We start from the raw sequence: 15,706 nt of genomic DNA on the forward strand, positions 1-15,706 counted from the left end.
TGTTTTTTTTTTTTTTTTTTTTGGTGGGTACATTAGACAACCTACTGCATAAATCTGCAAGACTGGATAAGCTTTAAAGGGGAAGTTCACCCTGAAGAAAACTTTGTTGTAAAAATAGCAGAAAAAATAGTAAAAAATATTGGTGAAGGTTTGAGGAAAATTCGTTAAAGAGTAAGAAAGTTATTAGAGTTCAAAGTTTTGGATTTGTGACGTCATAAACGAGCAGCTGCCCCATGTGTTATGTAATATAAAATGCATGAAATTCAAATTTTGTATGGTTCCTGATGCCTTAATTTTGTTTTCTATTCATGATCGGGTGTGAAATGATTTGCCTATTGATATACAAAAGGTACAGTGAAAACCATTTTCAATTTTCTGAGAAAATGACATTTTATTGATTTTTTACCATTCGCTATGTAGAAATGCTGCTCGCATATGACGTCACAAATCAAATAATTGAAATTCTAATAACTTTTTAATCACTTGATGAATTTTTCTCAAACCTTCGGCAATATTTTTTATTATTTTTTCTGCTATTTTTACAATAAACTTTTTGTCAGGGTGAACTTCCCCTTTAACATTGCATTGAATGGGGATTTTCCAGGCTCTTTTTTTTTATCTTACAAGTCTCTTTTTTTACAATTTCAGGGGGAAAGTCACCCAATTCCCCGTTTTACCGTATGATATTGAAGCCCTCAATTTGTGCACAGGTCTAGATATATAGATGGTATATGATCATTTTATGATGCACATGAATAGGCTTATTGCCACCTTATTGCCACCTTATTGCCACCATATTGCTCTTCAAAGTTCATTTAAAAGGCAGAATAACAAGAACATTGTGGAAATCATGAATGCTTTGCAAGATGGGATCCCCACTGCACTGAAAATTTCAGTTAGGCATTTCTTTCCAGTGAACTGCAACTAGTGAGAATATATATGACACTACATGTACATGTAGTTTGTTTTTTGCAGTATTTGTTGTTCTTCCAAGTTTAGCTGTCCCTGGGGCACTTCTTAGTTCGTAAAACTTACAAATGTATCAATGACAAAATAATGATACAATGTATACTGTACTGACATCATGGTGTTTGATTGGCTAAGAGTCAATTTATGTATTTCAGCATTAGTTATTGAAAAAAAGTTTTATGAAGAAGTCAAATGTAGCTCTTTTCACTAAAGGTAGGAAGCTATTGTTTGAACTTTCCCTGAAAAAGTGATCAATTACCCAAGTTTCACTGTTTCAAATGCTTTGCGAATTCAATCATTTTTGCAACAGATGGTGAGGGTGTTTTTTTTTTTTGCTTGTTTACATTTCATTGCTTGTTTACAAGAAGCAAATCCTACTATATTTGTATCATTTAGAAAAAATCATGAAATCATTTTCCCATTTTGTCTGGTTTCATTGAAAATTTCACCAGTATTGCTAATATATATTTTTTCATTATTGAGGGCGTACATGTATTTCAGTTTAAGCTATGCCATTTCATTTTGAAATTTAATGAGTACTTTTAATGTTTAATTTAATGTTACTAGTGTCTAAAGGAGATGGAAGCCATTGGAACAAGTTAGCTTGTGTGGACAAGTTATTAGCATTTGAATGTTTTGATCACTATTTATGTTAGAGTCATCCTCCTATTGGCAATATGACCATGATGTGTGATGCCTCATTTTGATAATTTCCTATTCTACGTTTATCTATGTATTTTGAATTCTCTCTTTTTACAGAGTTGGGTATTTTTTTTCATGGGAGGACATAATACAGGCTTCATCAAACATATTTAATGGATAAATACTTTGTATCAAATGAGAATTCATGAGCAAAAATAGCTGTTTTGGGGTACATGCATATTTTCAGTGTACAAAGGGGAGAGTTCATGTGTGACATCATAAATATGGGTCGCATTGCCAATGGGAGGATGGGTATTGCATTACTGACCTTGACATTCTAATGCTCATGATAACCTTGATTAATTCTTATTGTTTGTTCAAGGGTTTCAATTTCATTGAGTTAGCTCTAAGCTCTAAATTTAAAAGTTACCAATGACCGCTTAAAGTTTGATAGATTGAATGGTAAACTTTGATTGACGACTCAGGGGACAGGTTGGAAAAAGAACTCCTGTATCAATCCTATTACACTGGAACATATCTGTATCATTATGTAGAGGTAACTCTCTGTCGTTCTCAGTCCAAAGTCCTAAATTTATCTGTCTTTGACCTTGAAATATTCTAATATCCCTCCCTCTCCCCATTTTCTTAAATTCTTATCATTCATTCCCGAAATGGTTGTACTAATTGTTTTCTTTCTTTTTTCACTTTCACCTCACTTCTTTACTTCACTTGTAACAAATCGGCAGAGGTGAAGGCATAAAATAGGCAATACTTCGACACCGTTCTCACATACAAAGGTATAGAGGTTCGTCGCACCTTGTGTTTGTTTTTTTTTCCTAGAAATAATTCCAGTTTTTCCTCTTGCCTGATGCCATGACTTCTTGCTTGTTTCTGTTTCATTTGTCTTTATGATTTCCTTGCTTGTTGTATTCCTGGTTTTAAGAAAGAAATTCACACATTAAAGAAAATGCATTTGCTTTACTAACATTTATTTCATTCTTTGGTTTAAATTATGTGTTAAAAGCTTAGCATGCTATAATTTATTTGGGCTTGTGCATTGATTGGTATGTGGGGAGTATTATCATTCATGAGCATCTTTGATTTTTTTTATGCTACAATATATGCTATTTATTTTTTTTTCGGGGGGGGGGGGGAGTCAATCCACTATCAATTTCAGGAGTGGATACAAATTGTAAGTGAACACTAGAAATGTCTCTTGAAGAGTCAGATAAACACAAAAACTGAAATGTGATATACTGTATGTAGAGTATTAAACAGGACCGCCCAAAAAATGATTTCTAGATTGATCACAAAATGCTCAATGCAATCAATCATAGAAATGAGTCTTACAATCAAACACTTAGCTTAAGATGAAGTAATAACACCCCATTATGGATAAGTTGATGTAGTATAGTTTGCAGCTTGCTCTGTAGGACCAACGCTTCGTGTCTTCTCTATTCTTGAATTATTGTTTGATTTCAAGAAATTAAAACTGAAGAAAGAGCTACACTGATAACCTGATTTTTGTGTGTGATTGTGTACCCCTTTTCTGTCAAATACTGTACTTTATGTTGAACCTGGTTGGGATGAATGAAATTACTGTAGCATGTACAGAGATAAACCTTCAAGAGGGTTCATCATTGGTGTCTTGACATTATTCTTTCCTGCAACAATTACTCTTAAGATAGTATAGCATTGCATGCATTGGTTTTCATTGTTGGTTTCCTTAAAAGTAGTTTTATAATACATATCTATGTTATTGTCTTAAAACTCTGTTGGCTTTAAAAAGGGAAGCAATTGGTGGCCGATATATTAAAGCTATATTATGCATTAGAAATGCGGGAATTTTGTTTTTATATAAATGGTCGAAGAACATTGGCGATTGGAGTATAGAGATTCAACAGTGTACATGTATACATGGTTTCCTTATACTGACTCTGCATCTCCGCCCACCATACATTAGGTGGTTGCAAGGGGTTTATTTTGTATGCGATGTATGAGATTGAGGATCTGTTACTGTAATCTGCATTTGTTTGTTCAATGTACATATTTTCCACTTATTTTCTCAAATTATGTATTTAGATGCATGCTGATGTTTCTGGGTGTTTTTTAGGTGTTATTTTTTATATTTTTTGTAAGATTTTGCTTTCTGTGCATGTATTAATTCATACCTTTTCTTCTTGAAATTAGGTTCATTTACTATCCCAGAAGGTCAATAATTTTGCTGACATGGGTTACAGATCTTGGAATTTTTTTTCTATATGTATATTTTAAAGGAAAACCAGACCTTTTCTCACTAACGAATTGCTATTTATTATCAAAAGAGTAGAATATTTTGCAGTTTAAAAGAAAGAATAATTAGTGATCTAGAGAGAATTAGAATAACAGTACACCTATTTTAGAGAGGAGCATTTTTGTGAAGGTGAATCATTTGAAAGCTCAATTATTCTTGTTCCTATTTCAAAATTTTATTCTTTAGAGTTCTACACCACGGCTAAATTAATGCTCTGGGGAGATGTCTTATGAAAATGTATTTTCTACACAACAAATTATGATTTGGCAATGAATGAATTCAATTCATTGAAAATTGTCAAACAAATTCATAATAAATGTTTTTTTATGACAAATCTCCATGGTCTAAAATACCATGAATTCTGACAGCACTTGGCTTGTGGTGTACACATAGCCCCTCTCTCACCTATTAGTTTCTGCAGTGCTTTTTCACTGTATAATATGGTGTCACATTTTCATTATTTTAACAACTGTACATGCTTCATCCAGTGGCGGACCGTGACCCGAAGGAGACAAATGATTGGAGGGGCACTGCATGCTGTGCCCCTCCAATGCTTTGTCTCCTCCGGGTCATGGTCCGCCACTGGCTTCATCCTCATATTTTTGTAACTTGTAAGCCTTTTTATTTGTCAGCATAGAACCCCTAAACCCAAATTCATCTTTCCAAGGAGTAAGACTTTGTCTCCTATGCGATATAGGAAAAATGTCACATGCGTGAACAATTGCATTATTGTATTGAAAGATTGTTTAATATATGTTATTTTTTTATTTTCAATTTGTTTTTATTTTTCATCACTTGCTCTACTCTCCCTTTTGGTGTATATCTGGGAAAGCTTTGATTTCCATTAGAATGAAAGAGTCGTGAAAAGTTTTTGAAAGTAAATTTCATTTATAATTTGGTATTTCTGATTACCAGTATTGCCTGTAATTCTTTATTTTCTTGAAATTAATTTCCAAATTGTAGTATTTATAAGTTTATGAGTATGACATTTTGGTCCATATTTGCTGAAACTGCAGATTCTTTTTTTACCATTCCATCAGTTGTAATGTTATTTTCTCATTGTTATTTTTGTTCCTTTTTTGTTGTTTGATATATATATATATCCATTTTTTTGCTTATGGTTTTATCTCAATAGAACAGTTTCATGCGTGAGATTTTGTTTCTATGTTCCTTGTCAGGTGAAGATGTTACAGGTGTCAATGTTGCGTTGACATCTTAAATATGATTTTATGACCAGGTCAGTTGATCCTCATGCAAGTCAAAAGTTTTATATTCTACATGTATAACATCTATTTGGGATAATACACAAATTTACTTACATGTCGACAGTGCATATCTTTGAAGAAAAAAATGTATACCCAGCTTCATGCAGATGTGTAAATTCTGAAGCTGAAAACTTGAAGGTATAATAAAAAGAAAAGAAATAAAAAGTTGCTGACATTCACATATCGCATAATCATTTAAACCTACTCCATCAGTATGCGCTACTAGTATGCTTACAATTGTACCAGACAATAAAATAAATACGTCTTCAGTTACATTTTCTTTTTAAACAAAAAGTAGGACGTAAGAGATATCTTGAGGCATAAAGTTATTTCAAATTATTAAATCGAAGGTTGTTATGTGATGTAAAGTTTATTTACAAATTCTTAAGATGAATTAAATCACTTTAGTAGGCCAAGGAGATGGTAGCATAAAGCGATAAACACTTAAAGATGTACGTGAAGAAATAAGTAGGATATAACTACAGGATAGATGTACATTACATTCTAGGTGAAGTGACATAACAGGATGAAAGTAATCCGAGGTATTCAATTGAGAATTAGTATTGCAAATTACAGGTATTGGCATTCCATCATAGCAGATTACACATGAAATACACAACAGAATATTTTTGTGTATTACATTTATATCTGAAGATTGGTAGAGAGTATTTTGACAAGATTAAAAAAAAATCTTACTCTATCATCCTTGAAATGAAGATGAATAAATACTCCTATAGATTTCATTTTTGAATACCCCTGGATGTGAAGCTATCTATATAGATTCACCCAAAATTAATTGATTTCCACCCACAAATAAATAGATGTATAGGTCGGATGGGAGTCAATATTGAAAATCAAAGTGTGTGTGCAATTGTTTGATTATATTCAAAAGAAAATGTCATTTCAGTTCAAGTTATAGTTGAATAAAAATCTGCCACAGTTGGGTATATTTTCTTCTCTGAAATGCATTGATCGACATGCAATATATCATTAGTACAGTATAGTTGGGTACATTTGATATAAGGGCTGGTCACCAATAGTGTAATGATGATGGTAAAATTGGTTGATTCTTATTTTTTCCTTGAGGTTCTTAAATTTATAGAGTCATGAAAAAAGGTGAGATAAATGATATCAGAAAAATAATTTTCATCATTATTTCTAAGTGACCAGTTCTTACTTATATTCATAGTAATATGCATCATTTATGTGGGTGGTTTGGTGTAGTAATAAATGCATTCTAATTGGCACACATAAATTGCATTTAGCTTATAGAGCATTCAGCATTCATCAAACTTTGGCTGTAATTAAAAAGAAACTCACTAAAGAAAATATAAACTGATGTCACCCCTTTCTCCAACAAATAAATAATGCAATCTTAGAAACCCTGGCTAGCCCCCACAACCTGTGTAAAAAATAATTTCTGTTGTACTGATGTGAATTAAAATTTTTGTTCTGTTTCAATCTTTCTATACCTCTTTACAAATAATAAATGTTTCTGAGTGCATTGGACAGATTACTTCACGAGGTGAAAGATCCATTCAACTTGGTTACGCCTCGTTGAATGGATCATTCATTTTGTATTTCACTGAATGAAGTATTCTGTCCTTGCATGAATAAAAGGGAACATTTGTTTTATGACACCTGAAAAAAAAAATCCTTGTCATTTGAAATTTATACATTTGAATGCAAAAGTGCATGCAGTACGAGCGCTGTCTGTTGATTGTTGCATTTTCAATATGTTCACTGCAAACATGAGTGTTTTTAACATTGAGCGCCGGTGCAGGTGATCTTGGCGAGCGTGCAATGGACTAAATCGTATGGATCCAAAATTGCATGGATGGTGATGTCATTGTAAAGTGGGCTGAATGATCGACATCAAACAACCAATCAAATGACAAGGATCCATCTACATGTAGCTGTCATACATAACAATAACAAAGCCCATGTTCCAACTTTCTATTTCATGTGTACATAATATAATCGGCAATACCGTTTTACATATATATAAGAAACTGTCCATTTTGTATGACATGGGGATACCAAAATTTATAAACCTATTATGGAAAACCACTAACCTTTTTTGCAAGACGTTAACCCATTTACCACTGAATTTTTATGATTCCCAAAGGCTGTGCACAAGGATCACAATAGGCGATGGGTTAATGTTTTGTACCATGTACAATAACCACAACCATGGTTCTCTGGGCTGATGGCGAAATCCGCCATAATTTTCCTCAAAAAAAAGAAATAAGATAATTTCAGAGGGTCTCATACATACAGTTGAGGCCAGAAGTTTACATACACCCAGGAAAATAGAAAATGTTTACCCTTGCCAAACATCATAAAATTTAATGTATCTTAGAAAAATGTTTATGCTATCATGATGAATTTGATATCAAACAAATGAGTACGTCATGCCCCTTCATCACATTGCTTTGTCATCAGGAGCTGATGAATACTATGGTGTCATTTTTTCCCCAAAAATCTTAATAATTTAGACAAATTAGAAATAAAAAATTGACAAAAACATACTTTTGCTAGTTACTTCTCAACCCAAATATTTCAGATTACACTTATTTGTTCAGTGGTGACATATAATGATAGAAAATGTAATAGAAATCACAGATTTGACATTTTATATTTCTATGAAACGTTGTTTGAAAATATAATAACAATAATAGAATACATTTGGCAGGAATATTACTTGTTTATCTTCAAAGAGAATTTCACATGAAATATACTAATTCCAACGGCATCCCAATTGTTTGATATCAAATTTGTCACGGTAGTATTTATATTTCTGAAGATATAGTAAATTTTGCAATGTTTGACAAACAAACAAATTTCACTGAATTCCATGGGCGTATATTAACTTTTGGCCTCTATTCCCCTTCCTATTTCCTGCCTTCATCTGCCCCCCTCCCCTCAATTTACCATGTACATGTAGGTATATGTTAGCATGGACCCTCCATGATGTTAGGATCCAATAGTGTGGGCAGTGTTATATTTATAGCACTCACAGTGCAGCAGTTCTTCCATTATCAATTGAGTACTAGTATATGAATATTAGAATGACCCAAGTCGATATTTCAGTTCAAGTAAATTATTTATTTAAAAAAATGAAACAATTTTTGGGTAATTCCAATGAGGAATTCAATTAGATTTTTTTTCCCAGGCATTTCAAGGTTAGATTTCAGGATATAAACTACCCACAAGATTGGTAAATGTTTAAACATCAATCTCCCATATTTAACTTATTGTAGCTAAAACATGGACTTGGACAAGAGAGAGAATAAAAAAGATAAGCTTGGAATGTTATAATTTATATTCATTATACACAACTGTTGAGGAAGAATTGAAGCAAATTTCGCTATACTAACTGTTTAGCAAAAAAATTGCGATCATTCAAGATGTAGTTTCTGTAATAATTGTATAGAATTCTGCTACCAATAAATGTAACTCAGCAATCACAATAGAACCAATTAAGGAGGGTTATTTTATTGTACTGTCTCTTACCTTTACATTTCTGGTTTACCTTATTTGAAATGCCTTATTTGAAATGCAGTAATGATAAGATTATCATATGTGCTAACTCTCTGCAGGCTCATTAGTTATACTAACCAAAATCTTTTGAAAGCTTATGGAGATGTCTACAAACATGATTTAACATATAAAAATAATATACCTGTAATGTTACCATTTTTGTTATAAAAAACAAGACCATTGTCAATGTGTAAAAATGTATTTCATTTGCTGTACCAAGGAGCTAGAGTTCAAACAGCCTTCCATTTCTGTAGAATATTTCTATTTTTTCTCTGCGGTCAGGAAGAGACTTTTTGCCCACCAATCTGCAAACAAAATCTTGTATTCACATGCTCTATTTTGTTTCTCTTGGAATAGCCTTTCTTGGCTGGACCATATAAATCTTTGTTTGAGGGAATATGTCCTTCATGATTCAATTTTTTTTTCTAGTGAAATATCATTTTCACATCGGAGATATTGAAAATAAACCGTGCTACTTTTTGCAGAGTTCTGTGAATGCAACATGTCGAAATGCAGGGGAGGGGGGTGTTTCGCAAAGATTTCACTAAAATTTCAGTTGCGTGTTGTATGTTGCTCAGATCATGCGCATGGGATGTGCACTATGGTGAATGATCAGCCTATTAAGCGTTAAATTACATGTACATGTGCGCATTGGGGTTTAAGCATGTCACTCTCAAGCTCTTGGTGAAATGCCCCCAGGGGCCAGTTTCATAAAGAGTTGCAACTGTTGTAACTTTCCCATTATGGCAACTACCATGGTAACCTTGATTTTGATTGGCTGCTGGGCCCTGTTGCCATGGTAGTTGCCATAATAGCAAAGTTACAACAGTTGTAGCTCTTTATGAAATGGGCCCCAGATCTATAATTTCCATAAAATATCAAATTGGATAGGTCTTTGATTATCACTTTGGATATTGACCATTTTGCAATAGATGATTATTTAAGATACTGGAGATTCTCTTTTTCATTTAGAAGTCATGTATGATTATAAAGGGTAAATGAAGCAAAGCTTTACTTTTGTAAAATTGGCAGGATATAGAACTTTCCTTCTTTTTAATCTTCATCCTTTTTTCTACAGTCTTCTGCTTAAGTCCCTTCATTCTGCTTTGACCTCTTTTTAAATCATTTTCGCTCTACTTTCTGGAATCAGCCTGTAATAACAGCTACATGTACTATTTCATATCATATCATATCTTTGTTTACATGTGTGTATTAAAGCTGTATTGCTGGTTATCAGAGAACTAAAAATACTGTACAATTTCCATTTGAATTATATAATGTATTAAGTAAATTTCAAAAATATTAGACAGTTTTCTCTCACTCTTTATGACATTAAATAAGCCCAAGATCTCAGTGCTGAATTGTAAAATTTGTCTGAAATTAATTATGAATGCTAGATGGAATACAATGACAAAGTTGCTTTTGGCCATTCGAATGCCACCGTTTCAGTTGCTTTTAATGCTCACTTTGAAATTGTCATAGAAATCTGGATTTTATGAAACAGCCCTTCATGAGTGAGTTTTTCTGCTCTCAATATTGTTAAATGCATTCAAATTGAAAAGTGCATGACATAATATTGTTTAAAAAACTCAAATAAAAAACAATTTGAATGTATTCTCCATTGTGTATTTAGCAACTTTCTTATACAATATCACTCATTACAAGTGCTTAACAATGCAAACTGCCCTACTACATCCTAATAACACTCGAAAACTGACTCCCAACCAACCAATGGTATGTCAATGATCTTATTAACAGGGTCCCGTAACACAAGGTTAGTGATTAATCATACACTTGATTTTTGCGATTGATTGTACACTATAGTCAATGCAATCAATTGTAAAAAATATGTTCTAAGATGATTGCAAGGCTTGTGTTATGGGCCCTATAATATCTTTTGTTGATTTGATATCAGGGTTTCACTTGTTAGACTGCATTATTACTGTACATCTTAACATTCTAACATTTTTATCCATTTCATTTACTGTATGTCTCCATTTTTGTCACTTGTTTAACAGCATCATATTTTTGCTACCCATATATCCATGTATTACATGAATAACATGCAGTATTTAATTTCATGCATATTTAACCTTTAACATGCATATTTAAACTTCAATTTGTTTTTATATCAAGATTGACGATTGTCGATAATTCACAAGAAACTTAATTTGACTTTGTTTTGCTTTGTCATTTTTTAAGATATATGAAATGTAATGAGCTTTGCACAGGACAGCTTTTGGAGTTTTGCATTGTCAGTTGCAATAATAATGTTCTTAAAACCACTTAAGAACTCCATACACATAGAACTGATGGTAGGCCTATTTGATGTAGACAAAATAAATTATCAAGCTTTTTTTTTCTTTTCATTATCCATTCTTTTGAACCCCCCTCAGCCGACACCACCACAACTGCAACAACCACCAAGAGATTCCGACGACAAAAGAAGCTCAAAGAAGGACGAGAAGCTCGAGCCCATACCCCAGTCCAGGTCCAACCAGAAGTCCAGTCCAGCGCCAACGGTACCACAACCCCCATTGAGGTCAAGCCCGCGAAACAGCTAGACAACTTCTCATCGAACAACTCCAATGACCTCTTCCAGCAAAGAGGGTCAAGACATGCTATCGAGTTGCCCCCGCTTGTGACATCAAGCACGCCGAGGACAATGTCCCTCGATGGCAGCGATTCGGATGACAAGGATAGGAAAAAAGATAAGAGGAAGAAGAAGCATCATCGTAAGCTCAGTAAGCAAGCCCTGGTCGATGCTATTGACAAGGATGATGACCAGGGGGATGATAAATCACTTGCAACACTCTCTGAAAATAATCAAGGGTCGTAGGTCAATCAATTGCCCTCTACCTTTACCCTCTTTTAATATTGGGGTCAGTATTATTAACTGTGCTTTGGAACTTTTAAACCGTCCAGGTTATCGCTGAAAGGGTGATTTAGAGAGAACTATAAAGGAGATAGTGAATTTCTGGCTGTCATTGGTGAAATCTAGGCTCTCGTCAAAATGGAGACCCAGATTTAAAGATATTTTTTATAATGTAACATTGGCATCATTCCTAAAGGTCAGCTTAGATCTTTGGATAATATGTTTTTATAGCCATGTTTGGTTTTAAAGAAGTTTCACAGCTATCAAAGGATGCTGATAGATGCCAAATAGCAGTCCCGATAACGCCATATTGTAGGTGGGTTTCTCCTGCATAGTGCTATCTCAAATACACATTTGCCGAAAGCTCGCCTTTGTTTCCTGTACTTTTCCATCCTTGTAATGTGGACAACTTGGTGAGCAATCTGTGACATCTCTCTAAAAATAGTACTCACAATTAACAACATATCTTCTGATGATGCCAGGGGCCGTCACTAACTTAGGCTTAGTGATTGATCTCGGGGCTGGTTTTTATGATTGATTGCATAGATTATTCTGTATGATCAGGGCCCCGTCTTACAAAGAGTTACGATTGATCCAATCAATCAATCACAACTATGGAAAGCCAGCAACGTCAACATCTAAACTACATGATTGTTTAAAATATTTTCCAGTTATGATGTATATTCATATTTTTATAGAAATTTCAGTGAGCTTCTCTTTATTTACAAAGGACATTGTTCTTATTATCTGAAGAAAAAGAATTCCATATTGATTGGATCAATTTTAACTCTTTGTAAGACGGGGCCAAGTTGTAATAAAAAAGCCCCACCCTCAATCTCCAAGCTTGATGTCAAGGGGTCTAACTGTGCCAAAGATATTTCCTCAAGTTGTCCTCAAGGGGTGGTGTACGTTTGCTGTGATGATTTTGCGACAATGAGCTTACGATGATGAACCACAGCCAGAGTGCGTCGAAGGCTGTATTTCATGTGGTAAGAAATGCCTGAAGACACAACAATCAATGTATTGTCTTTCAAAAAGCTGAAGGATTTTCTGCATAACATCAATGGGGTTTATAGGATTCCTATCTCAAGTTCTAGTGAGTATTGGTTTGCTCGCCAGAACCCAGTCTCAATTTGCTGCAAAAATGGAGTCGATGATGTGGTCCTGTTCATAGACAAGGTCACCATTGTATGTACCAAAGATATGGCAAACTTGACTCCTGGCTCTTATACAAATTTGACCTTTTACGAGACACTAGGCTTATCATCCCATTGACGTTATGCATTTATACACTAGTCTAGAAGATGAAAAATTCAGGTTCATTTCTTCTCACATGCATTATTCTTCTTATCTATATATCCGTCCAGAATTGTTTGTTGGGAAGTTGTCAATGACAAGACTAATTCCTATTTTTGTAAATTAAATGTTTTAAGGATTGCAAATTCAAGTAAAAAAAATGCAAAAATGTCCAATATGGACCATAAAAAGATGCTTTAAATAGGTACTTTACACTATAAAAAGCAAGAAAACTGTCAACTTGTTTTATGTTGTTTAGTGATGTCTACAGGCACGGGTATGTTAAACTGTACTTTAAAAGAAAAAAATGAAAATAACTTCTCGTTCTCCTTTCTGTGAAAGGTCAAAGAAAACCGTAATGGGGAATCATGTACATACATGTAGGTGGATATAGTTATTAAAAATCTAAATTTCATATTATTTGTGTCTACTGCCCAATATTAAGATTAAAATGATCAGTGTTTTGAATTTGCATCATTCTGTTGTGAAGTCCAGTGTCCAATTCAGTGGTAATCTATTCTTAATGTCTCATCTGGCAAAGTTCAAACCTTGTAGCTCTATTTAAGGTACATGTACTTGAGCCATGTTTTGCCACAACAGCCTGTATCACAAAGCGTAGGGATTGATCGTAGAGTCGATTTGTACAATTGATTGCATGTAATGATCAATTAAATCAGCCTTATGATCAATTTCATGTACCTAAATTAACCTTTGTGGAAGGGTTCCATGACATTTGCTCCAGCGACAATTGCTCCAACGGAAAATCTGCATGTTAAACCCAAACATAATCTAACCTACAAAACTAAATAAACCAGAATCCTTATCTTTACATTATTCTGAAACATTATTCTCTTACAATCCTTTCTCAAACCCTCTGCCCTCTGATATATTAAGACCGCCGGAGCAAATGTGTTACCTGTGAAAGTGGTGATTTTGGGCCTGGAACCTTGAGCAATTCTTTACCACTTACTGTATTAAAACCTGAATCTAGCTGAAAGTGTCGTCTGGTCCATTGTTTCATAGCAGAAAAAAATATTCATGATTTTGTTTGAACTCATCAATACCAAATATTGGGTGTGCTTACTTAAAATTTTTTCTAAGATTGCTAAACATGGTGGTGGTTGGTACGTGTAGAAACTGTCATCAAATTGGTGTTTGGAATAATTGAGAATTTTTTTTTAAATAAATGTAATTAGAAACTCTTGAAGGAAAAATGAGCAGTTTGAATGATATTGACCAGTCCGTGAGGATATTGTTTATAACAGTTGGAAATTGGCATAATATGAATATATGTGCCTGTGATTCCTCTTCACAGTAATATGAGACAGTGATATAGTATTAATATTCAAGTAATTATATAAATCAATAGTACTACACTTATGCCATCATGAATGTTCATATCTTCACTTGAAGCTCAAGCACTTTATCAAATTATTCTGAAGTACTTCAATAACCTCTTTCCATGAAACTAATGAAAAGGTTATCATATCAAGTACTACTACAAGTGTCTCAGCTTTCAGGTTAAACCCTGATTTTGGATTCTGGAAAATCCACAATTTACAGTACATGTGGATATTCATGCACATGTACTGTACAGTTTAACTCTTTGTATAATATCTTCATATTTATATTTACCAGCAATAAATGATTTGTTGAAAACATTATGTAATGATCACAATAGCATGCATGTTGAATCATTGTAGCATTTAATGAGTAAATGTTTGTGCATGTTAAACTAATGTACCATGAATATAACAGATACCCAAATTTAAATTGAGCATGGTTTTACAATTACTTGCAGTATGTACGTGTTTAGGTAACTAGAAATAGAGTATGTCTTTCATTGTTTTAATATCTATTTAAAAAGATCACTTCTAGAAAAAATTAGTTTTTGATGTGACCTTAGATTGAGTATAAAGGTATTGGATCTGTTTGTTCTCTCGGAATACCATAAACATCTTACCAATATTGCTATTATTTGTTTGAAATTTGAAATATGAGAAGAAAACAAGAGTATCATGGAGGAAACATCTTAAATATAAAAAAAATGGGTATATATTTCGAAATGTAATATGGAAACATGGGTATAGGTTTGTGCTAATACATTGAAATAACATTTATCTATTTGAAAAAGTCTCTTAAAATGTCATTTATATATTCCCATCACATTCGTTTGTAGTATGGAATGTGCTGCATTAATTAGTTCATTTTGTTTTGTATTCTTACAAGGCTTATCAATATTTGCTAAAGTAATGGAAGTATCATAAATGCAGTATCACTACCTTAATAATAACCTGTATTCTGGACCAAAATGAATCTTAATGCAATAAGGAAAATTTTAAAAAGACAATTATTGTATTTTTGAAGTGTGATTCGGGATGCCTTTTCATTTTTAGCCCTATGGAGAAAAGTATATACATGTACTTATCACATTGTGCAATTAGACATTTGACCAATATTGTTTTTGCTGTGTATATTATAACAAGATATATGTATATCTTTATGATTTCATTTTTCAAAGAAAGTAATGGCAGATAGAAATTTTGCTTTGTATTAAATTTTTGTCCAGTTTATATCTATCATTTCACTTTTCAAAGAAAGTGCAGTTACATTGACATATTGTACTGTACAAGAAAGTCTCATCCAGAGAATCATTAATTTGTAAAACTTTTCAAATTCATGGGGTTTTTTGTTATGTTTTTTAAATTGTATTTAACTTTCTATGGGATACAAGATGTATGACTTCACATTATTTATGGGCAGTATTTATATTGCAATGATTTTTCTATCATCTTTTTACCATTAAAGGTAGTAGTAGACTTA

At 33.2% G+C, this 15,706-nt stretch overlaps 1 protein-coding gene across 5 annotated transcripts in view; it reads left to right on the forward strand.

Moving 5' to 3' along the window:
* Positions 1 to 15,706, forward strand: part of LOC121420377 — a 31,832-nt gene extending 16,126 nt beyond the window's left edge. For 2 of the 5 annotated variants that reach the window (XM_041614987.1, XM_041614992.1), the window contains one exon: positions 11,109 to 15,706. In XM_041614987.1, the coding sequence (XP_041470921.1) occupies positions 11,109 to 11,551 (443 nt within the window). In that variant the 3' untranslated portion in view covers positions 11,552 to 15,706. Of the gene's footprint in view, positions 1 to 2,357; positions 2,409 to 5,082; positions 5,142 to 11,108 lie in introns of those variants that run through there. The other 3 variants (XM_041614999.1, XM_041615012.1, XM_041615006.1) reach the window with 3 other exon arrangements.

This window comes from Lytechinus variegatus, chromosome 1, assembly GCF_018143015.1.
Source record: "Lytechinus variegatus isolate NC3 chromosome 1, Lvar_3.0, whole genome shotgun sequence".
In the NCBI taxonomy this organism is placed as follows: domain Eukaryota; kingdom Metazoa; phylum Echinodermata; class Echinoidea; order Temnopleuroida; family Toxopneustidae; genus Lytechinus; species Lytechinus variegatus.